Source organism: Ambystoma mexicanum, chromosome 11, assembly GCF_040938575.1.
Source record: "Ambystoma mexicanum isolate Mex_15411 chromosome 11, UKY_AmexF1_1, whole genome shotgun sequence".
In the NCBI taxonomy this organism is placed as follows: Eukaryota; Metazoa; Chordata; class Amphibia; order Caudata; family Ambystomatidae; genus Ambystoma; species Ambystoma mexicanum.
In genome coordinates this window covers 956,799,185-956,822,849 of record NC_090934.1, presented here as the reverse complement: position 1 = coordinate 956,822,849, position 23,665 = coordinate 956,799,185, and the positions used below count along the sequence as shown (strand labels likewise).

Genomic DNA, 23,665 nt, shown 5'->3' with positions numbered 1-23,665 from the left:
GACCTTTCGGCGCTCCCGGTGCCCGCGGTGCTTGGCCTTCTGTTGGGCCCCCGTCGCCGGGGCACCCTCACAGGACTTAGAAGCCCGCTCAGACTTCTTCGCCTTCTCACCTGCTGTGCCCTTCTCCAGCCAGGTGGCGAGGCGGGAACGACTGTCTTGTTTGGTCCGTTCCGAAAGGTTCGTGCAGAACGCACAGTCTTTCTCTACGTGCTTCTTGTCCTCATGAAGGCAGTAGAGACATCGCGAATGCTCGTCCTCCGTGAAAACGTTCTGTAATCCGCATCCAGGGCAGCACCTGAAGAGCTTGGATCCGGGCGTAGAGCTTCCCTTGTCCTGGGCCATGTCCGTTGAGGTAGGCCGCAGATCTTCCGGAATCCTCCAAGAATTATAAACTCGACGAAAACTTCACCCTTGAGGGGCATAGAAGAATTCCAAAACGGGTCCCCGTTATCGGAAATAGAAACGGTGGAGCTTGAGGCTCGATTAAACCGAAAAAATGTGAAAATCTCCTGAAAAACGTGAAAACACAGTAAAAAAAAACTCGAGAGCTAAACACGAGGACTCCCAACACTTGAGCGTGCGGTAAAAATCTGAGGGTGGCTGCCAGAGGCGGGGTTTAGGGAGAGGGCAGTCATTGGCTGGGGCAGTATGACCCAGAGATCAGTGATTGGTTACTACTAAGAAAGACAGATCAGAAACTAAACTGATACTGATTTTTTCTTTACCGAGGATTCCCAGCCTGACGACGGGGAATATTCATGAGCATGTGAATCCATGCCATACCCCATGCTGGAGAACCTGGGTACCACTGGTCAGGCTCTGGCATGGCTGACTTCTTTCCTCTCTGACCGACACTCCCAGATCCAACTTGGGTCCTTCCCCTCAGCTATCTTTTTCTCTATTTGTGGTGTCCCCCAGTGGTCAAACCTCTCTCCCTGGCTGTTCAACCAATACCTGGCCTAGCCCACCGCATCGCCGCTCTCTGCCCCACCTTTCAGTGCTATGCGGATGACACCCAACTCATTTTCAGGCTACTCTCGGCCGCCTCCTCTCCTTGCCTCATCTCCGACTGTCTGCTATCCATGAGTGGTGTGCTGCCAATGACCTCTGCCTTAATGCCAGTAAGACAGATTCTATTCATCGGCACACCCGCTCCCTCCTTTCCTGTAGCTCTCTGGCCGGCCTCCCTTGGCCCTCTTCCTGCTCCCACCTGCAAGGCTAAAAACCTTGGGGTCATCTTTGACTCCACACTCTCCTTCTCCCCTCACATCTCTGAGGTCTCTAAGAAGTCACACTATCAGCTGCACCTCCTCAGGAGGTATTCTTCCTTTCCTCTCCTTCCCCCAGAAGTTTACTATCTCCAGAGCTCTGGTCCTCTCTAGGCTGGACTATTGCAACAGCCCCTTTCTAAATCTGCCCGCTTCTACTCTCCGCCCTCTGCAACTTATCCAGAACAGGACTGAGAGACTTGTCCTTGGCCGGCCTCAAGCCCAGGGATCGTATCTCTCCAGGACTCAAATCTCTGCAAGGATTAAGTTCAAAACCCTCTGCAGCGTCCACAAAACCTACAACTCTCTCCCCCTAAATATCTTCCTTCTTGAGTTCTACGCTCATCCGCCTCCAACTCCCTCAGAGTCCGTCGCTTCTCTAAGCAAGGAGTTGGTGGTAGATCTCCATCTTCGGCTTGGGCTTCCCTCTGGAATAGCCCCCCTGCCTCCCTTAAACTTGAGAACCATCTGCAGTTCCAGAAAAACCTCAAAACCTTTCTCTTTGACTCTGCTTTTTCTCCTCCTCACCTCTGCTGACCTCCTGGGTGTTATCGAAATTGCACCGGCTACCTGGACAGCCTCCAATCCCGGACCCAGGTCCCCCACCCGCCAGCATCACACACCTGAACTGCCCACCTGGCAATCCCCGCACTTGGGGACTGTCTCTGTATCCCTTCTGTCCCCCCCAGCCCTTGACACCTGATGCCTGCACTTACCCATGCACTTGCCACATGATGGTCATTACTTACTTACTGTTCATCTATTCCCATGTACTGCACAGACCCTGCCCCCTTCCCATGCACAATCTGAATGACACCTGGCCTAGTAGGATTGTTATCTGTCCTCCCTTTGTTACCCTTTCTTGCCTCATCGCACCTTGAAACACTTGTGTATAGGCGCGTTATAAATGCCATATCATATCATAATGCAAAATCACAAATGATAGGGATATGAATCCCGATACTATTCAAATCGAGTAAAGGAACAAAATGATTGCACACTTTCATCAACAGGTTGCATACTACTGTTGCATACTTTTGTTTAGATCATGTAAAGAAAGCATAACAGTAACCAAAGACAAATGTTTAATGCAGTAGCTCTATATATATGGCCATATTAGTTATGAATCAGAAAAATAATCAGGTCTGATTTGATTAACATGCTTTATTTCGGTTCTTCGGGCACATCGCATAATAGAAGAAAACTGTACTTTTGTACATTCGTTGTGTGGCTATTGACTCTCACATAAAATAATTAAAGGCTGTGGTTGAATTAATATAGCTATGTTCTAAGGGTGGGATGACAATGAAATCATTACAACCGTCAAAGTTCGGTTGTGTAGAACAATGCACCAGAAAATAACCTGGTACTGCTAGCTCACCATCCTCCTGAAACTACTACTAATACCCAAATGGTACCACGCTACATTAAAGAGATGCTGCACTTTAAAAAAAGTTTTCATTGTTCTTGCATAATCCAACTTCCAAATTAACTTTACATGATGTTGACATTTTCAGAAACATATTACATTTCTCTGTCCACGTTATCATACATGCATTCTTTCTTTCTTTTGTTTTAGTTTCATTTCCTTTATAGTTGCTGCAAATCTCTTCGTTTTAAACTTGAAATCTGCTTTAGCAGCCCCTCCCACCTTCCTCCACAAACCCTCCTTCCTCTCCCCGGGTTAAATGTCGGATGGCATCTTTGTCCTAGTGTATCGGCACACGGATGAGGGCTACTGCTCTAACACGCAGAAGCCAAAGTTTACAGCCATGCATTTGTCTGTCTGGGCTCCCTGTGAGTGCACCCAAGTGCACAGAGCTGGGTGTTGCAACGCTCACCTGGTATCCACAGTGACGTCACTCAGCCTGTTCTGACCTCTTACGACCTCAAACCCTTCCCTGGAGACTATTCGACTGGAAACTGGGCCTGAAACACAGGATTGGTACAGTTTAACTCCCTATTGTCTGTGTGCTTGAACCCTTTCTTCACCTGGTCCAACCCTTCCCTTTGATCCACAGCTCATCTCGTTTTCTTGGATAGTGTGCTCTCCATCCCTGTTTTCAGCGCAGGGGCGCGTTGATTGATGCAGGCTCGTTGCTGCCTAGTTACTTCACTGGCAAGAGTCCGACAGGTAAGTATAATGAGTCTTTTGAACAGTTCTCTAACTTTGTTCCTTTCCTTCCTTAGATGATGGCCGGCGTCCGGGGATGGCGGCGTGCTGCTGTGATGAGTAGCGCTGAAGGTGAGTGATAGCGCGATGCACCCCTTTCGTATTTGCACTGAACCGAGTTCTTTTTCTGTGTATTTTAGGTACTGCAACGTTTTCACCATGGATGCCGGTTATGAAGAACAAATGCGGTCAGAAAGCGCGGTATGCAGCGCCTCTAGATGTTTCCACGCTAACCTGGAGTGTCTTTTCCCTCTTGCAGATGGATGAGAAGTTCCGGAGACAGAGATCCCCCAGAGCGGCTGGGATTCAGGTAAGCATTTGAAGCTCGTACAGCATTTAAAAATGAGCAAAGATTTGCAGAATGCTTACTAATGCCTTTTTTCTGTTCTTTCCCCTTTTCCTTAGGAAGCAGCATGCTGGGATGGGAATGACACCGCTGAAGATGCCCGCAGAACAAAAGGAGCGATGAATGATGGGCAGAAGCACCGCAAGGTAAGGCAGTTCCTAACTGTGTTCCTGTTCTTGCAGGAGCTGAGCGCAGAAGAAAGATGCAGGCCTACTGGAGGCCGATCCGAACACGGTGAGTGTCACGCTGCAGGTGCAGAAAACGGAAAGCATGTTTCTCAGCCTGGGTGTGACTTAAATAGTCTCTGGGTTTCCCAGGTGTCTCTGGGCTGAACCGCACCCAAAAGACTAGACCGCACATGCAGTTCTGGGAACCAAAATATGTGGGGGCATCCATCTTGTCCCCATCAATGCACTACAAGTCCAATCCCCAATGTTATCCTATGGGAGTGAGTGAGTCTGGTGCCAAAAGCGCCAAGTCTGACTCCAAGTGGGTCTTTGGAGGGATGGAGATGCCCTTGAGGGCATGTAGGTGATTGTGGCCTGGCTCCAGCCTGACATCTTGGAGGGCTGGGGACATGAGGGGCAGGAATCATGACAGCTGTAGAGTACAGTAGGTCTTCTCACCAGCTGTGGCCAGGCCCCTTAGGGGAATCAAGTCTGCTCAGGGACTATATTTACACAGGAAGGAGGTCCATTCCATCTCTCTGGATGGTCTACGGCCATGGAGTGCACTGGTCAGGTTTTCCATGCCATACATGTCCCTTGCTTTCACCACCGATTGCTGCTCGGTTGGCAATGTCAGCTGATTTAAACCCATTACTACACATGCACGTGCTGCCAGCAGTAGGAAATGCGTCATTTGCGGGAGTTTGCAATCCTTGTCCAATACTTCTTCACCAAAGAGTACCAAGAGTGGGCCAGGTTCCCTCTCAAACCCATCTAGAGCCTTTATCCAATCCAGGACCTACCCCCATCAGATCTGCATCTTCAGTCAGGCCCACCACATGTGGCAGTAGTTGGCTTACTACTCGCATTCCCTCCAGTATCTTGGGTTGACCTGCAGGACCATCTTGGAGAGGTGGACTGGATCCAGCTGCCACCTATTGTTAGGGAGAATTATCATTGTATGGCTGATTTCCCTCACCTAGTGAGTCTCCCAGCAGCTTTGCTGGATTTCTGGAGTTTATTTTTTCCACTTGGTAAGAGTGTGCCTCTTTTTCCCACTCTTTCCTGTGTTGTGCCATGTGTATTTCATCTGTTTTTGTGATTGTGGACTCTGGAGTACACCACTTCAGTAGCCCCTTCTTTTGAGTGTTACACAGCACCTTCAGTGCAGTGACACAGGGTTGTCTTTTAGACTTCCCACCGACTCCATTTCTGGGGCTGAGTACAGAGTCCCAGAAAAGGGTAAAGTTGCCATTTACTTTACTTAGTCAAATAACCACAGATCCAGTACATGGAGTACTGGAAAGGGTTAATCCTTGGCCCTTTTATCTGCACCACGTAGAGCTTTGTTTTGCTCTTAACATTTAGACTTGGCTGGTGGCAGTGGTATCTACCCTAACTTTTCTACCGCGATTATACTATATAAACGTGGTATTGTTTTAGGCTATTATATTAGCTTCGAACATAAACCCGCTTCACCAAATACTTTTTCTTTTGGCTCCGGTCGGGTTTATTCGCTATTTCTTTTTGTTAAAGTCCTTCTTGTGTTTTACTTTGTGCAGCAAACCAGGTTTGCCTTCTTTGTTCACCGTCTTTTGGCGTGCTTCTGCCAAGAACCCCTCCTCTAGGCGCCTGGGTGTCTAGGTGGGCTGAATGTGAGGGAGGGGTGTAGTGACCCCTGCACAGGGTATCCTAGGAAACCCAAGTTGCACTTTGCCATGATTGGCTCAGGTGGTTGTCCGGGCTGGACAACACCCCTGCTGAGTGACTGACAGCCAGGCTGTGTGAATGGGGGATTTTCGCATAAAAGGCAGGACACTTGGGCTGGAAGTCAGAGTCGCCACTGGAACTACAAGGAACCGAAGAGAAGCGGAGAAGAAGACAGCTGCTGCAACTATCCCGTCCCGGTGAAGCCCTGCTGCAGTCCTGAGCTATCTACCCTTCGACGACAAGAGAAGATCCAGTCCGGAGTCTTGTTCCCTTGAGCCTGGTGGGGATAACCAGCTCATCTTCCACAGCCAGAGGATCCTCTTCTTGGTCGAAATCGCTGCACACTGCTGTAGTGGTCCGGATAGCCATCTGAAGAGCCTCTACTGTTTTTAAGGAGCACACCTTTTATTCACCGTCGCTGCGGCCAGCTTCATCCCTGTGTGGTGCAGACCACTCCAGACGTCGTCCTTGCCGAAGCACCAGGAACCGTGGGTCTGCAGGAAACCAACAGGAACAACTGCCATGGCACCAGCTTCTTCAGTGAATAAGGTACTGTGTTCTGCTTGAGGAATTAGGGTGAATCCCTTTTCTCCTCCAAGGCTTGCCCTTATCTTCTCTCCTTCTTATAACTTTTTCTTCCTTTATTGACAATATCTAAGTACTCCTGGCTACGTTGAATCTTGCACTGTCCGACTGTGTGATCCTAGACAACAGGGACCCGGTTCCACTTGACACTGGCCTATTGACTCTTGAATTTCTGTCAATGAGTGTTCTCTGATTCTGTCTGCCTGACAAAAGTATTGCCTATGATTTTTGCCCCCAACTCTCTCTGTTTAACTCCGGTGCTAAGTGTGTTTTTGCCCTGGTAACATTTCTTGCCGCGGATACGCGTATCTTTAGTAAGACCGAACTGTCATTATGTCATGATTCCTGTCCCTAGCCTTCCAAGATGTCAGGCTGGAGCCAGGCCACAATCGCCTACATGGCCCTCAAGTGCCTCTCCATCCCTCCAAAGACCCACTTGGAGTCAGACTTGGCGCTTGTGGCACCAGACTCACTCACTCCCATAGGATAACATTGGGGATTGGGCTTGTAGTGCATTGATGGGGACAAGATCGGCACACCCACTCCCTCCTTCCCTGCAGCTCTCTGGCCGGCCTCTCTTGGCCCTCTTCCTCCAAGGCAAAAAACCTTGGGGTCATCTTCGACTCCACACTCTCCTTCTCTCCTCACATATCTGACGTCTCTAAGAAGTCACACTACCAGCTGCACCTACTCAGAGGTATTCTTCCTTTCCTCTCCTTCCCCCAGAAGCTCACTGTCTCCAGAGCCCTGGTTCTCTCTAAGCTGGACTACTGTAACAGCCTCTATCTAAATCTGCCTGCCTCTTCGCTCCGCCCTCTGCAACTCATCCAGAACAGGACTGCAAGACTTGTCCTTGGCCTCATGCCCAGGGACTGTATCTCTCCAGGACTGAAATCTCTACACTGGCTCCAAGTGGCTGCGAGGATTAAGTTCAAAACACTCTGCATTGCACACAAGGCCTTCTGGGGCCTGGGGCCAAAATACGTTCAACTCTCTTCCTATATATCTTCCTTCTCGAGCTCTTCGCTCATCCGCCTCCAACTCCCTCAGGGTCAGCCGCTTCACTAAGCAACGAGTTGGGGGTAGAGCTCTCTCCGCGGCAGGGGCCTCCCTCTGGAACAGCCTTCCTGCCTCCCTGAAACTTGAGGAGAACCATCTCCGGTTCCGGAAGCACCTCAAAACCTTCCTCTTTGCTTCTGCTTCTCTTCCCCTCTCCCCTGCTAAATTCCTGACTGAAATTGCACTGAATCTGCAACTGGGCCACTCTCACCGATCTCGGTCCTTGGCCCAGCCACTCTCCCCTTGCACTGCCTCCCTGGCAACCCCTGCACTGCAGGACTGTCTCTGTATCCCTACAGCCCCCCTTCCCAGCACTTGTCCACTTACCTTGCACTTGCCGCCAGCTGGTCATTATTTATCTTGTTATTCTACTACCCCTGTACTGCACTTTCCCCTCTCCCTTTCCCCTTGCACTTTTCCCTTCCCCTCTACCCATGCACTTCCGCGATCTGAATGACACCTGGCCTAGTAGGATCGTTGTCCGTCTTCCCTTTGTTCTACCTCCTGGCCTCGTCACGCCTTGAAACACTGGTGTATAGGCGTGTTATAAATACCATATCATATATTAAGATGGATGCCCCACATATTTCGGTTCCCAGAACTGCATTGGCAGTCTAGTCTTTTGGGTGTGGTTCAGCCCAGAGACACCTGCGATACCCAGAGACTATTTAAGCCACGCCCAGGCTGAGAAACAGGCTTTGTGTTTTCTGCACCAGCAGCGTGACACTCACTGTCGGATCGTTCTCCAGTAGGCCTGCATCTTTCTTCTGCGCTCAGCTCCTGCAAGAACAAGAATACCGTTAGGAACAGCCTTACCTTGCGGCGCTTCTGCCCATCATTCATGGGTCCTTCTGTTCTGTGGGAATCTTCGGCGGTGTCATTCCCATCCCGGCACGCCGCTTCCTAAGGAAAAGGGAAAAGAACAGAAAAAAGGCATTAGTAAGCATTCAGCAAATCTTCGCTTATTTTTAAAGACTGTACGAGCTTCAAATGCTTACCTGAATCCCAGCCGCTCTGGGGGAACTCTGTCTCCGGAACTTCTCATCCATCTGCAAGACTCCAGGTTAGCGTGGAAACATCCAGAGGCGCCGCATACCGTGCTTACTCACTGTATTTCTTCATGACCGGCATCCACGCTGAAAACGTTGCGGCACCTAAAAGACACAGAAAAAGAACTTTGTTCAATACAAATACGAAAGGGACGCATCGCGCATCGTGCTCTCACTCACCTTCAGCGCTACTCATCTCAGCAGCACGCCGCCATCCCCAGACGCCGGCCATCATCTAAGGGAGGAAAGGAACAAAGTTAGAGAGCTGTTCAAAAGACTCATTATACTTACCTGTCAGACTCTTGCCAGTGAAGTAACTAGGAAGTAACAAGCCCGCATCATTCAATGCGCCCCTGTGCTGAAAGCAGGATAGAGAGCACACTTTCCAAGAAAACAAGGTGAGCTGTGGATCAAAGGGAAGGGTTGGACCCTGGGGAAGAAGGGGTTCAAGCACACAGAGACAATAGGGAGTTAAACTCTACCAATCCTGTGTTTCAGGCCCAGTCTCCAGTCAAGTAGACTCCAGGGAAGGGTTCAAGATCGTAAGAGGTCAGAACAGGCTGAGTGACGTCCCCGTGGATACCGAGTGAGCGTTACACATTACTGTCAAAAAGTAATCGCATATGTATTCCCGGTAACGTCTTTTGTTTCACAACACCGGTCCGTTAAAACATAGGGTACTTACCTTGAGTTATACTGTACCAAGTGAATTGGTTGGTTGTAGTGTATTTTATGTGTGGTTTTGAATTAATAGAAGTGTTGTGTTTATAACAAATGATTTCAAAATAAATGTACTTCTATATTTTACCTGAAACCTTGAGTCAGTGTTTGCTTGAGACACAGTAATTGTGGTCCCTTTGTGTAATCTCTGCTACTGCTCATATACTCTTGAAATAAGCCTAGCTGCTCCACTACTGCTAACACTAACATAGTAGTACAGGCTTGTACCAAACAGGAACTTGTATTATCACTTGTAGTCTTAATTGTGTGTAGTGGTCCCTAAGGGCACTGCACAGGTTTCTGCCTACCAGCTATGGAGTAGTTTAGTGCCGTGCAGTTTGTATTGACATGCTATGGAGGAGCAGTGGGCGTTAGTCCACATAGGTTTCCACTGGTGTTCCTCAAACTCAACACCTACATTTCTTTCCCAGCTTTTCTTACAAGTCTCCACCTCCCCCCTACGTGCTGGGACCAGTGATTGGTGTAGTCAAGAAGAAATAGGCCTTTTGGCACCAGTGCCGTGCTAAATACGGTCCAAGTGGCTGTTCAGTCTCTTTGGAGATGTTCCTTCCATTTTGGGGCTTTCAACTGCAGATACTTCAATACCAGGAATACCCCTATGAGCAGACTTTCTTCCAGGAGTCCCAGATCTATGAAATGTGTCCCCTTTACCACCTGTCCCACCCGCTCAAGGCCACCTCGTACCAGTCCTGGAACCAAAGTGGGCCCTGTATGTCATCTTGTATCGGGCGCAACCATATATGGCTCATTGGGGAGGGCCATTGTTGTGACCTTTGCCATATATCTTTTTGCACACCACAGAGCCCACAGTGGGCCGAGGATCATGCGATTCCCTACTTTGCGTGGAACCTCGGACCACTCTTCCACTATCAAAGGGCACATGAGGAAGTTCTCTATGCTTACCCATTGTTTGTCGCGGTCTACGCACAAATGTGGTACGAACGCTCTAAACTGTGCTGCTCTGTAGTGCAACTGCATATCCGGTAGCCCAAACCCACCCTGGTCTTTGGGTTGTATCAGGATGTTATACACTACTTTTTGTTTGCGCCCTCCCCATAGGAACCTGCTAATCCTGCGTTTCAAATCTCTGAAGTGTTCCTCTGGTATTGCCATCAGCAGCATTTGGAAGTATAAGACTTTCGGGTGTAGGGTCATTTTTACTCCCTAGCTAGGACAGCCAGAGTCGCAACCAAGCTTCCATATCTGTAAAAATCTTGTGCAGCAGCTGAGGGAAGTTATCATATAGATGTACTAGATTTCTAGTGATCTGTATTCCCAAGTATTTGATCTAATGCCTCTCTATTTGGATCCCGCCAGCTCCTCCAGGTCCTCAACTGGAGTGAGTTCCTCTCTGCCTGAAGCCAAAAGGGTAGATTTGGCTGTGCTGGACTTCCATAGTCCACCAGAGTTGTAAGCGCACTTCCAGTCGAATTTGCTGTGTCACGCACACGGCGGAGCACGGCGTCGGCATACATGCCCAGATTGTACTCCAAATCTTCTTCCTTTATACCCATCACTCTGTTGTCACCACTTAGTCTGATGCCCAGCAGCGCTATTGAAAGGGCAAACAAAGGGCAAGGTGCCTCCCTGCCTTGTGCCTATATGAAAGCTAAACGCTGGGGATGTCTTGCCGTTTATTTTCTACCACCTGAGTGGTCGGGTCGGTGTACAGTGCCACAATGCCTCTTTTCACCCATTCCTCAAAACCCACTTTGTCCATGACCGTGAAGAAGAAACTCCATTTAACACAGTTAAATGCTTTTTCAGCATCTAGGCTTATCAATGCAAAATCGCCTCCATCCCGGTTCATATGATCCATTAAGTTAATTGTCTTTCACATTACATCTGCTCACTGTCGCCCCCAAATGAACATGACCTGGTTGAGGTATTAGGCGGGGCATCATCCCTTCCAACGAGTAGCTAGCAGTGAAGTATAAATCTTCTCATCTAGATCGAAGAGGGATATCAGGTGGTAAGACTGGCAAAGGCCAGGGTCCCTGTTTTCCTTGATTCCCTGATACAGCCAAATATTATTGCCCTGCTAAATGATGGAGGTGCCACCCCCGTTTCTGGAATGCTATTTTAGAGCTTGACCATGTGTGGCAGGAGTGTGTCTGAAGTGTTTGTAGAACCCTAGCGTGTACCCATCCTCACCTTGGGCTTTCCCCGTCAGGAGCCTGTTTATGGCTCTAGCTATTTCTTCCACTGTGATCGGGCTCTTTAGGCCTCCATGGTTAGTTTCATTATAGCTATGTCCTGGAGGCATTCTCCTTGGGTGTGCAGAGGCCCTCTATGCATTTACTCTCGTAGAGCTTCTTGTAATATTGCGCAAAGCTTGTCAATATCTCATCAGGCTATGTTCGGGGCACAACCCCCCCCTTCATCTGTTACTGCCGAGACCCAGCATTCCGCCCCCAGCCTTACTGTTAACAGCATGTCTGCTTTATACCCGTTTTCATAACATGTTTGCTTGAGGAACCTTAGCTCACGGAGTGCGTTCCTAGCCCCAACACTTTTAGCTCTGCTCGCTTTAGCCAGAGCTCCTGCAGATCTAATTCATTGTAGCTATCTCCTGAGTGTATCCGGTCCTCCCTCCTGCCAATTGAATTCCTGTTAGCTTCCTCTATAAGCTTCCTCTCCCTCTTTCCGGGTCCCCTGCCTCATTAGTCAACCACTTAACATGGCTTTTCCCGCTTCCCAAACTGTGTTTACTACCACCTCGCCTTTGTCATTTATTTACAATTATTCTGTTATTTCACATCGAAATTGCTATTCAAAGATCTTGCCCCGCCAAAGAGATTCTTTGCACCTCCACTTGGGGTCTGCTTTGTTAATCCCTGCCAAATCAATATCCATGCGCACCATGTAGTGGTCTGTCCAGTCCACTGGTCTAGGACCGCATCCGGTGAGTTGACCACTTTGGTCCCCATTCAAAAGCACGTAATCGATCCTGGTGTTGGAGAAGTGTGGTATGGAATAAAAGGTATATCCCTACTGGTCAGGGCAAGTCTGCCTCCATGTGTCTTTGAGGCCCCTTGCTTCTATGGCTAGGCCTAAGGTTTCCCAGCCGCTCTATTCCCCCTGTTTCCTGTGGGTTTCTCGACCGGATCCTGTCCAGTTTCTCATTTGCACAGAAGTTGAAATCTCCCCAGTTAGCGTGAGATCACCCCAAGAGCCATGACCATATCCAGTTCAACTGCATTAAAAGCGGTCTGGTCCTTGTTGCGGGTGTAGATTGAGGCCAGCACCACTCGGAGCCCGTCTAGGTCAACTTGCACCGTCAATAGCCACCCCTTGATTTTCTTGGTTATCATCACCCCGATCGGTTCAGATACTTGTGCATAATTCTTCCCACCCGCCCCGCTTAGCCCAGTGGACATTTCCTATACTTGCTCCCCCGATCGGTCTCTCAACTCCAGATTTTAGTCTCGTCTCCTGTAGGAATAATACGTTCAACCCTGCATTCCTAAACTCTCGGGCAACCAATCATCTCTTTGTGGGGAGTGAAGACCCTTAGCATTGAGCCCGCTGGCTGAACTACAATTCTTCACAACATGAAATTTCACTGATCATCTTTGTAGTGACCGTCAACCTCAAGTCCCCCCTGTGTGTTAATGGACGCTGAGCTAAGCCCACCTATTTTCACCCCCCTGTCCCCTTATAAACTTGCAACAAACAGAACATTAAGCACAACAATGTTTTAACCATTGGAGTTTCTGAGAAGCCCTCTCCCCAGTTGAGGGCCACCTGGGGCACAGTGCCCACAGCTCCATGGCAGAACTCACATGTGATCATCCAGGACCAGTTTTGCCTCCCTGCGGCCGCAATTCTTCGACCTTAGTGTTTCTGCCCATTTGGCGAGAGTATCATGTGTGCTTTTCGGTGAGGGTCTGTTGAGAATCATGCATTTACGGCCGCTCTTCTAGGATGCTGTGAGGTGGACCAGTTCCTGGCTCGATCGCTCTTTTCCTTTGCACCTGTGGGTGCCCAGCAGGTCTCTGCAGCCGAACCCAAGTGGCACATAGATTGCTCTGCCAATGTTATCTGACAGTCCACTGACTTCACCTCAAAAAGACACTTTGCAATAGGGCGGCATTCTCGCCTTCTGGACATCATCATCTTGGAGCCTTCAAACTATAGGTCTTGAAGTGCCTCTGCTCTGGTTAACACGTCCTCTGCAGTAATAGATCTCAGGCCGTTGCCAATGGCTTTCTTCCTCAGTGGGCCTGCTCCAGTTGTACCTCCCTTCCTCCTTCAGACTTAAACAGTACGTCTATAATCCTCTGTACTTCTTTAGTTGCCCAGACGTTTCCCCATCCTTCTTCAGCCAGACAATCCTTATATTGTTCCTTCTATCACAATTCTAGGTGGTCTAGCTTCAAGGCCACTTCTTCCCTCATCTCCACATCAGACATGCAGACGTCTAGGCAACTTTCCAGCAAGTCTGCATTCAATTGGTTGAACTTGATGCATACAACTTTGCCTTCAGTCGGGACTACTCTCTCATTCAGGTCTGTGAGGGAGGTCTGTAAGTCATTATGGAGTGCTCTAATTTCGGCAAAGAGTGCTCTAATTTTGGAAAGGATGCCTCCCACATCCTCTTTCGCGGAGAACTGTGTGATGTCCACCTCCACTGGGAAGCTCACCATCTTTACCTTGACTGACTTTCCTCCACTCCCGGCCACCTTTTCCACTCCCAACTTAGATCCCTGCTGGAAGGCTGTTGCTCTGCCAAGGATTGAGGGAGGAGGTCCTCTCACTTCAGTTTGTTTACCATCCACAACAGGGATTCAGCACAGGATGACCCACACAATGGACTGGGCACTTGCACAGTTGCAGCACAGTTCTAGATTGTCCGGGCGGCACACAATTTAGCTCTACTACTTCATTTCCGGCCTTTGCTGGGTACCTTCAGTGTTCAATGGATGGGGACCCCTCTGATGTTAGTCTGCGCCAATTCTGGTACCAATGCAGTCAGTGGCCCAGTGCGGCAACGCACCCCACTCCACTCCACTCCACCCCACCGATCCAGGCCCCAGGTGCCAACAATTCCACTTAATACCCTCGGAACCCGGGGACCCCTGCCGTGATGCAGGTATAAGGCCGCCTACAGTGCACCTCCTCCTTCGAGGCTCAGCACAGGGCTTTCTTCCGTCTCCCTGCAGGTCCACTCCCTGTGGCATGCTTTCTGGCTCACACCCAGCGCCTGCTCCTCGGTCTTGTTGCTGGTGGCTTCCTGGTACCGCCTGCCATTCCAAGCCACACTACGACAGTAGAAGGGGGGAGGTGCACTCAGCAGTTAGTGGCCCTCGAAAGCACCTTGTCTGTGCTTGCTCTCTGGGGAGAGGCCCACTCCACCCATGTCAATTCCAGAGCCTGCTGCGATGTTGGCGGGCTGCGCTCAGGAGGCTCCTCTAGGGCTCAGCTCACTGCTCTACTGTGGTGGTGCACCACCCTGTAGTTGGGCTGCACATGGGTGGCCTCACCAGAGTTCTCTTCTGCTGGCGCACCCGCACTTCCCCTATGCCGCAATTCCCTTGCTGGGTCATCGGACTGTGCACTCCGGAGCCCAACAGGGCATCTGTCGAGGCCTGGCCACAGAGCTATGCTGGTCTCACACTCTGCCCTCTTCAGCGGCCAGACACTTCCACGCTGCTTCAGCCTGCTCTCTCCGCGCCTCAGAGAGAGGCCTCTTCTCTAGGACCGCAGCTCGCTGGCTTTCTCAAGAGGCAGGCACGGGCACCCCAGTCTCTGCTTTCTCTCACAGGTGCTGGGTGTGGGCATGGGGCAGATCAGCTCAGTGTCATCTCTTTATGCCGACATGGTCAGGAGCTCCTGCTCACGCGGCCATCTTCCTCCGTGCCCCCTGGTGGTCTCCGCTGCACATTTTATTTATACATTAAATAGCTATTTCTTTTTCTGGGATCATTAACTGATACAGCCATATTCTGTTTCATGTTTTAAATTGCTCAAGGGTGTCAAACATGAGCAATTAATATATCCTAACCAAACAGATCTATAGTACTTCCGGTTGAGCCTAGAAATCAGGACAGGTAGCCTGCTCTTCATCTCTTGAGCTATTTGCCTTTTACCTGGTCGCCATTCAACATTTTAACATGTTTCGAACATATTAACTGAGTAGGTCTTTGAATGTTTCAGGATGTGCAGGTTTACATTGTGAAGAAATTGTTTTTCCCCCCAAAGAAAACAGGTAATCATCATTGCCACAATATCTGACCTTGGTGGCTATACACAGTGCTTTAAATCGTCAATATGACTAAAGAATCCAGCAGAGTTCTGTAAAACATAGCATTTAAAACCTTTGATGAGGTCTCAGCATTATGTTAAATTATTTTGTGAAGTATTACTGCTTCAAATACCCGATCTACAAACATCTGAAATTGGTTAAATAGAACATTCTGATGGGATCACACACACAATACATGCAAATAATATATTGCAAGGACAGTAAATGCTAACCAATACATTCTTAGGAAAGGAACTACATTTACAATGATGCCCATGTATGTGCAAAAGCAAAAGATCCCACGAATAAAGAAAGAAATCCCACGCACAAGCAAAAGACCAAAGTGATAAAATCAGGATCAAATAATACTCACTTGCCAATGTCATCTTGGTCAGCAAACTTCTCATCGTTGAAGCCAAACTGGTCAATAAAATTGGACGTCATTTGTTGCATCTGATAATCAGAAAAGGCCTGGCAACCCCAGGACCAACGACAGTGATATAATATTGATTCTAACGTCCACTTAACAAACAAGTGTAATTTGTCCATTTTACTCGCAGGTACTCTTATCAATGTACAGAATACAAGAATTGCATGTTGGGTAAAATACTATCAACTGGAAATGGTCAGGAGGAGTCCTGGGGTTACAAATGGACAAATTAAAGATGACAAGCAGTTTACAAACAAAAACTTAGTTTTAACAGGCAATAGGAAAGCTAAAAATATTTAGTGCACATTAGGAAATATGTTCTAAATTAATTATTTTTATGCATAATAAAACTGTATGGTCTTAAACAACCTAAGGACGGAAACAAAGCAAATTTAAGAGAGACAGAAAATAGGTATTCAGTATACCAGAAAGGTAATGGTGAAATCACAATGTAACTAATTTCACTTTGTCAATATTTTGGGCTTAAACAGTTCCCTTGACTTGGATAATGAAAACATTTTCCGGAAACAAGTTTGATATTTATGCTTGGTGAAGACATTCCACTCAGATTTGGAAAAGCATTTGCATTATTCAAGCTTTTTCCAGTAATATACCCCAGGAAAAGTAGGACAATGATTAGGATTTCCTGTTTTCAGGTTTTAGGTTTTGTGAATTCGAGTGGTGTTTTCCAATGTTTAAAAAAAAATAAAGAACTGTTTATCAGTGTTACCCCATTTTTCCTCACTGAAGGAACTGCTGACAATCTCTGTTCCCTAGGTTTACAAAATCATGGGACTTATTGCTGCTTCAATAACAAGCATATTTCTTTTAAAGCATAGCTATCAGGGTCTGTTAGGGAGAATACTCTGTAAAGGCTAATTTCCCAAACCTAGTGAGTCCCCCAGCAGCTTTGCTGGATTTTTGGGGTTTATTTTTTTCTCCTGCTAAGAGTGAGACTATTTTTCTCCCACTCTTAGGCATGATTTGAGAATGTCCTTTGACTATGTAATGTGTTTTATGGGCCATGGGGTCTTTTACTCCATAGGGCTTCATGTGTTTTTGGGATGTGTGTTACACAGCACCCTCAGTGCAGTAATACAGGGGTGTCATAGTGACCCCCAAACATAGACTCCATACCCTGGGACTGACTACTGTCTCCCAGGGCATGTAAAGTCACCATTGGCTTTACTAGTCTTAAATTGGGAACAGAACCAGTACAAACCATCATATTGTGGAAGTACTGGTAGGGGTAATTCGATTGCCCCTGGGTCTGTTTTCCAAGGGGGCACTGTCCAGTCCCCCCTTGTCGAGTTTCTGGCTGGTGGCAGTGGATACCATGCAAAATATTCCACCAGAATATTTCCTATGGGATTTTCCCATTCATTTTAAACGCCCCACTTTTTGGTGCAATGTTAAAGATACCGCCTGGTTATTTATTTAATATTTATTTCTCGGTTGGGTCTCTTTGCCAGGACTCTGTTTTAAAATGGCGTTTGTGTTCGCCTCTGGAACTCTAACCCAAGCCGAGCCCTTTGTTCCACTTTTTGGCGGGCTTCTCCACATAAACCCTCCAAATGGTGCCACTCTGTCTGGGGTCAACAGGATGTGTGGGAGGGGGATTAGGCACCCTGGACTGAGTTGCCTTGGCAAATCAAGTCGCACTCTTGTGTGATTGGCCCAGTGGTGAGCTGCCCCGGCTCACCAGTTAGCATGTTTGAATGACAGCTAGGCTGATGAATGGGGGTTTTGCTGCATAAAAGCAGGGCTTTGGGGACTGGAACTTCAGAAGTCACCACAGGAACTAAAGAATCCGAAGAGGGGAGAAGCTGAGCCATCTACAACGAAGACACCACCAGTGGAGCCTTGCTGTACGAACTCACCACTTCCCCGACGACAGGGGAGATCTTCTTCCAGGAGAGTCTTCTTCCCTTTGAGCTGGTGGGACCAACCAGTTAGCCTTTTTCGCCTTCCTGCATCGTCTCATGGTCGAATCGCCTGTGCCAAGCACCTCGGCGGCCGGATTGCCACGCTTCTCCACTGCCGCGAATAAAAGGGTCGTACCTTTTAACTGGGAAACTCTGCGGCTGGTTTCTTCCCTGGCAGTGCAACAACCTCCAGCTTTCCTCCACGTCGAGATCTTCTCTTCCCCTGGACGAAGTCCCGACTTGCACCCTCTGCCAGGAACAACTGCCACCGCTGGAGCTTTCTCACCATTTCAGGTACTGTGTCCCGCCTGGTCTCCCTCGCAACAGATTGTCCAAGGTGTCCCGTAAATCCTTGACTCTCTATCCTGGGGTGACCTCGGACCTGTTAACATTACCTTTCTAACTTGATCCAACCTCTTTTGACTTTTCTGCAAAGACTTTGAGTGCATTTCCACTGTGATCTTGGGCACATTCCGCCTTGCTCTCTCCAAGAGTGGGCCTGGCCTATGAACCTTTTGCTCTACAGTATACCCTGCCTTTCTGTGGTTCCTTAAAAGTGTTGGTACGGTGTGTTTTTCCTATTATGCCTTTTCTCTCCCTTTTTAAACAAATTATTGGAGTGCCATCTACGGTTACACGCTCACCTCCGTTTTGCTAAATAAGTGGTGTCTTAACCTAGACTTGTCGAATAATTAACTAGGGAGGTGTATATACTTATAGTGACTGTTTGAACTTGCTTGACATATTAGTGCCAGTGTATTTTTACAAGTGTGTTTTTAAATAAATAATTATATACTTTTATACCAAAGCTCTGGTCAGTGTTTGCTTGTGCTACTGTATTTTTAGCCCTATTGTGCATACTCTATATACTGCCTAACTCTTCTTGAGAGAAGTCTGACTGCTCAGCCACAGCTACCAGGTAAATCTGGGTGGTGCACTGCTACCAATTGGGTTTACTGCTAACACCTGTAGTCTTAAACTTTTTGCAGTGGTCCCTAAGGGAACTGCACAGGTTTCTGCCTAACAGGGTCTAATGCCGCCATTGTGGAATCAAAAACCAAAATCAACCCAAAGTATCAGTTCCCTTTCTTTATTGGATACAGCACAAATCCAGGGGATTAGATGAGACTGAACCCATGAGGTGGGTTTTCCTAAATGGGTACATTTCTCTTAGGACTGCAGTCCTCCGTCATCCTCTCTCTCCCTCGTTCTTTCCTAATCACATCTATCCTCCTGACAGTCACTTACAGTCTCTGGGGTTTTGGAGTCCACGCACTTCTGTCTTGAAATTTTGTAGAGTATCTCTGGTCTCGGACAGGACTGGTCAGAATATCATGTTGGTCAGCCTGAACATGTGAAGTGCCTGGCACCACCACCACCACCACCAATAGTAGCTTGAACCGTCTTTGAAGCGGGTCAGGTGTCCGACCCATACAAACCTAGTACCCCAGGACTTCGAAAACTTCTCGCCCTCTCTAGAGAGTGCAGCTTTGCCTCGGCAGGTTTTACCAAGCCTTCAAATGTAACCTGGCTCTTCACCACCACTGGATGATTTGGTGCAGGGGTGAGGCGCTTGGTATTGTCTTTCTTTCCCATATCCTCTAACCTTATTCCCTTTCTCTTCATTTCCTCTTTTATCCTTCTGCTTTATACCCCCTCGCTCATTCTCACAGTTTTCTCTTCAATCCTCATATTCTGGCGTTCTCATTATACCAACACGCAGCTTGTTCCTCAAGATGCCACTTTCTTGCCCTTGTCGTCCTTCATTTACTCCTCTCCCTCTCTTAATCTATTCATCCTCCCTACAGTTCTCTACCTAAACCTCTACAGGTTCTCCCTCTTTATTCCACCTTACATGCTCTGTGTGCGGTCTCACCACCTGACTCTCCCTCCTTGCCCTCTGCTCTTCCTCATCTTTGCCCCACAATGACCTCACTAGTAAATGCTCAATCTCTGTACTCCTCACACCAACTCTATTCGTAAACCACACTCCCCATTTACCCGGAACAGGCCTGGGCTTGGGTTCTGCAATTGCATCAGTCCGTTCAGGTGTAAATGTTGTCTTAGTGCGCTGTGTGTTAATGGAAACTACAGTTTTGGCAGGTGTTAGCAACTAGTTAAAATCCAGCCATCTTTAATTCCTTTCCTCTCCAGTATCTGTAACCGTTGTCTCTAAAGGCCCAAAGTCTCCCTTCTACAATTTCAGCACCCCAGGACCAGGATAGTTCCAAGTGACCAAGCACAGGAGTGCACAAGTTACTTGAAAAACTGGGGGAGTCGCCATCTCCAGCTGCTGATTTTCTGACACTCAGACTTTTCTATTGGATAAATCAAAGATCACTGTGGCGGCGGGTCCTCGAAAAATTATGCCCAGGATGATTGGGAATAGGATACTGTGAAAAACACACAAACCTAGGACTATACTGCAAAGCCTGGGCAATCTTTTGAACGTCACGCCTGAATGAAGAATAGGGTACCAGTTCCGCTCACCCTAGTCCCTCACACTACTCCTCAAGCATGGTACTTAATTATGGTATATAAATTAAAGTTACTCACTGTAGTGACTGGACCTTTAGCAGCGAAAAAAATTAGCTTTACATTTAAATTTAGCATAGTGCATGGACGCGTGGTTACGTCCACGAGATCCCGCCCTGCGGCACCTCAACTCAGGCCCCTTTTCACACATCAAACACTTGAATACTTGGCAATGCTGAATATTTTAGCCCCTGGCGTACAAGCGGGGGAAGTTGGGTGGGACGTATGGAGGAAGGGGGTGTAAGGAATACAAGTACTCTAGTCACTACAGTGAGAAACTTTCATTACTTATACGTTCCGTCCCCTTCCCTACATCCTTGTGGGCGATTCCACCGAACAAGACCATTGGGTGGAGCTGTGACAACCTGCCTCATACTTAAGCAGCAGAAAGGTTCTTCAGATCCACCTGACCGAACTCTTCCCTGCATACCAGCTCCAAGCGAGATGCATAGTGCTTACAGAACGCAGACTCAGTGGCCCAAGTAGCCGCCCTGCTGACGACTGCCTAAGAAGCATGTCTCTGAAAGGCGACCACCGTAGCCTTTGCTCTGACCGCATGAGGATGGATCCCCGCAGGAAATGACTTATTCGTGGCTGTATAAGCCTCTGAAACGGCTTGGACTAGCCAAGGGGCAGTAGACGCTTTGGAAGACCGGGTGCCAAGAGACGAGGTGCCAAAGGTGAACAGTGCCTCAGACTTCCTGAAGGTTTTCATCCGGGAAAGAGAACTTTAGAGCTCTTTAGGTCCAGATTTCGTCATTCAAATGGAATGGAGAGACAGCCTTGGGCAAGACGTTTGGGTGAGTGTGCAAGATGTTTGGGTGAGTGTGCAAGATGACCTTGTTGTTATGAAAAGTGGTGAATAGCTCACATGATGACAGGGCCTGGAGCTTGCTGACCCCTTCACGTCGTAGAGTGTCACCAAAAGCACTGCCTTGAGTGTCACCAGACTGATGTCCACTGAGTCCATCGGCTCGAAGGGTTTACACTGCAAAGCCGCGAGAACCACGTTGAGGGCCCAGAGCAGGTGCAGCCTATGGACCTGAGGAAAACGCCTGGACAACCCCATGAGGTGGGCTCTACTCACTGTGTTGGCCGCTGAAAAAAACTGGTTTGTGGAATTCTTGAAGGCCCCAATGGACGCCAAATCGGTGCAGCAAGTATTGACCTGAACACCAGAACGAGCCAGATGTGTGGGAAAAGCCCAGCATATCGTCAAAAGAGTAGGTAAGGGGGTCCAGCCCCTTGTCCAGACGCCAGTGGAAGAACCTGGTCCACTTGCTGTATGATGTCCCAGTTGTCAACCGAGAACTGGAAATGGTGCAGTCTAAGCTATTCAGGAACCAGGCCGCTAGGACCAGCCAGGCCGGGTCCGGATGTTCCACTGACCCGCCCAGCTGCATCAGGAAGCCCCTGCTGTAGATCGGAAGATGGACAGGCCCCTGGGAGCACAACAGCAGATCCGAGAACCAAGCCCGCAAGGGCAAGCGGGGTGCTATCAGGATGAGGCTGCAGCCTAGTGAGGCTCGGAATTTGTGGAGGGTCAGCTGGAGCAACGGAGGAGGAAACGCATAGCACTTGTGTCTGTGCCAGTAGAGCTGGAACAAATCCCCTAGAAACCCCCGACCCCGGTCCACCCAAGAGGCGAAGCAGGGGTACATGGAATTCGGTGGAGATGCAAACAAGTCCAGATCCGGAAACCCCCATCTCTGGAAGAGGAGCAAAAACGAGTTTAAGTGCAACTCACATTTGTAGGTGCATTGAACCCAAGGAGGCTGAGCTGGTCCGCCTCCGCATGGTCTCCCGAGAGATGGATCGAGGAGATCCATACCCCCTCCGACAGGGCCCAATCCCAAATTGCCACCGCCTCCATGTACAGGAGGCGGGGGAACGAGTGCCAGCCTGCTTGTTCAGGTAGAACACGGTCGTGGAATTGTTGATCCTGATCAGAACCTCCTTGCCCCCGATGAGCAGTAGCAAGGCCCTGAGCTCGAGCAGATTGATATACAGGAGGGCCCCCCTCCCACCCCAGAGTCCGAGAGGGAGGAATCGGTTATCACCACCAGAGCGGGCTCCGGCAGGGAGAAGGGGGCTCCCACTGCACATTGTAGACAAACAGCCATCACTGAAGACCTGGAAGGAGGGACAGCCGGATAGGGATTCTCTCCAACTACAACCCAGTTTCATGGTCCCAATTGACCGCCAAGTGGATCTGGAGGAGTCTCAACCTGAGGCAGGCGTGTAACGGTGAGTAGGCAAGAAGCCATCAAGTCCAGAAGGTGCTGGAACCACCATGCCGAGGTGGTTGAATTGGCCAGAAAGTGCCCCATTGCCCTGAGGAGGGACAGTAGCCTCTCCGATATGGGGGAACACCCACTGCACGGCCGTGTCCCAGCACACCACAAGGAACACTTGGGTGGGAGTCAACTGTGACTTCTGGCATTTGAGGGAGAACCACAGTTGGGGAAGAATGTCTGCCAGCGAACTGGCCCTCACTTGACAGTCATCCAAATAGGGCTATAAGGGATGGCTTTCCAGGCAGTGGAGACCAGCCACCACATTCATGGGTTTTATGAAGACATGAGGGCTGAATTGAGGCCAACGGCCAGCACCATGTCCTGGAAGTGATGCAACATAATCGTGAACCGCAGAAATGTTCGATGCGGCTGGTAGATAGGGACATGAAGGTACACATCCTTGAGGTCTAGGTAACCCATCCAGTGCCCTGCGCACAGAGACTCAGTTGTGTGTGCTGGGATGATTATCTTGGAAGTGTTCAAGCAGGAAATTATAAGTTACTCACTGTAGTGATAACATACTCTTAGTCCATAGTCTCCTTTCCTCCATATTGCATGGGCGTCCCTCATAGGGACGGGAGATGGAACCTTTTTCACCAGAAGAAATCTTCCCATTTAAATTTAGAGGTGCGGCCCTGGGAGCATGCACTCCCCCGACTCCGCCACCCGGCACCACTACTCAGTCCCCATAGACGCATCAACAATATTACCATTGTCTAATGACACCAGCTTTATTAGGGGGGAGGATGGTGGGAAGTATGCAGGAAAAGGGACTATGGACTAAGAGTATGTTAGTCACTACAGTGAGTAACTTATAATTACTCTTACGTCCCGTCCCCTTTCCTACATACTGCATGGGCGATTACAAATGAATGTAGCCCCAGGGTGGAGAGGCGACCCTCCGTAAGAAAACTAGTTCCTTAATACTGCCTGCCCGAATGCCGCATCTGACCTGGAGCCGGCATCCAAACAGTAGTGCTTGCAAAAGGCGGAGGGAGTGGCCTATGTGGCTGCCCTGCTGAAGACCTGCCACGGGACGTGCCTCAGGAATGCAACTGCTGTGGCCTTGGCCCTGATAGCATGGGCATGCATGCTTGCCGAAAGTGGCTTGTGCTGCCCCTCATAGGCCTCCT

General features: G+C 48.9%; 1 protein-coding gene across 10 annotated transcripts in view; it reads right to left on the bottom strand.

Annotated features, from left to right (window-relative positions):
• Nucleotides 1-23,665, bottom strand: part of PPP6R3 (protein phosphatase 6 regulatory subunit 3) — a 2,530,957-nt gene that overhangs the window by 807,386 nt on the left and 1,699,906 nt on the right. For 5 of the 10 annotated variants that reach the window (XM_069624109.1, XM_069624106.1, XM_069624110.1 and 2 more), the window contains one exon: nt 15,719-15,816. In XM_069624109.1, coding sequence (XP_069480210.1) covers nt 15,719-15,816 — 98 coding nt within the window. The remainder of the gene's footprint in view (nt 1-15,718; nt 15,817-23,665) is intronic. The other 5 variants (XM_069624114.1, XM_069624112.1, XM_069624111.1 and 2 more) reach the window with 2 other exon arrangements.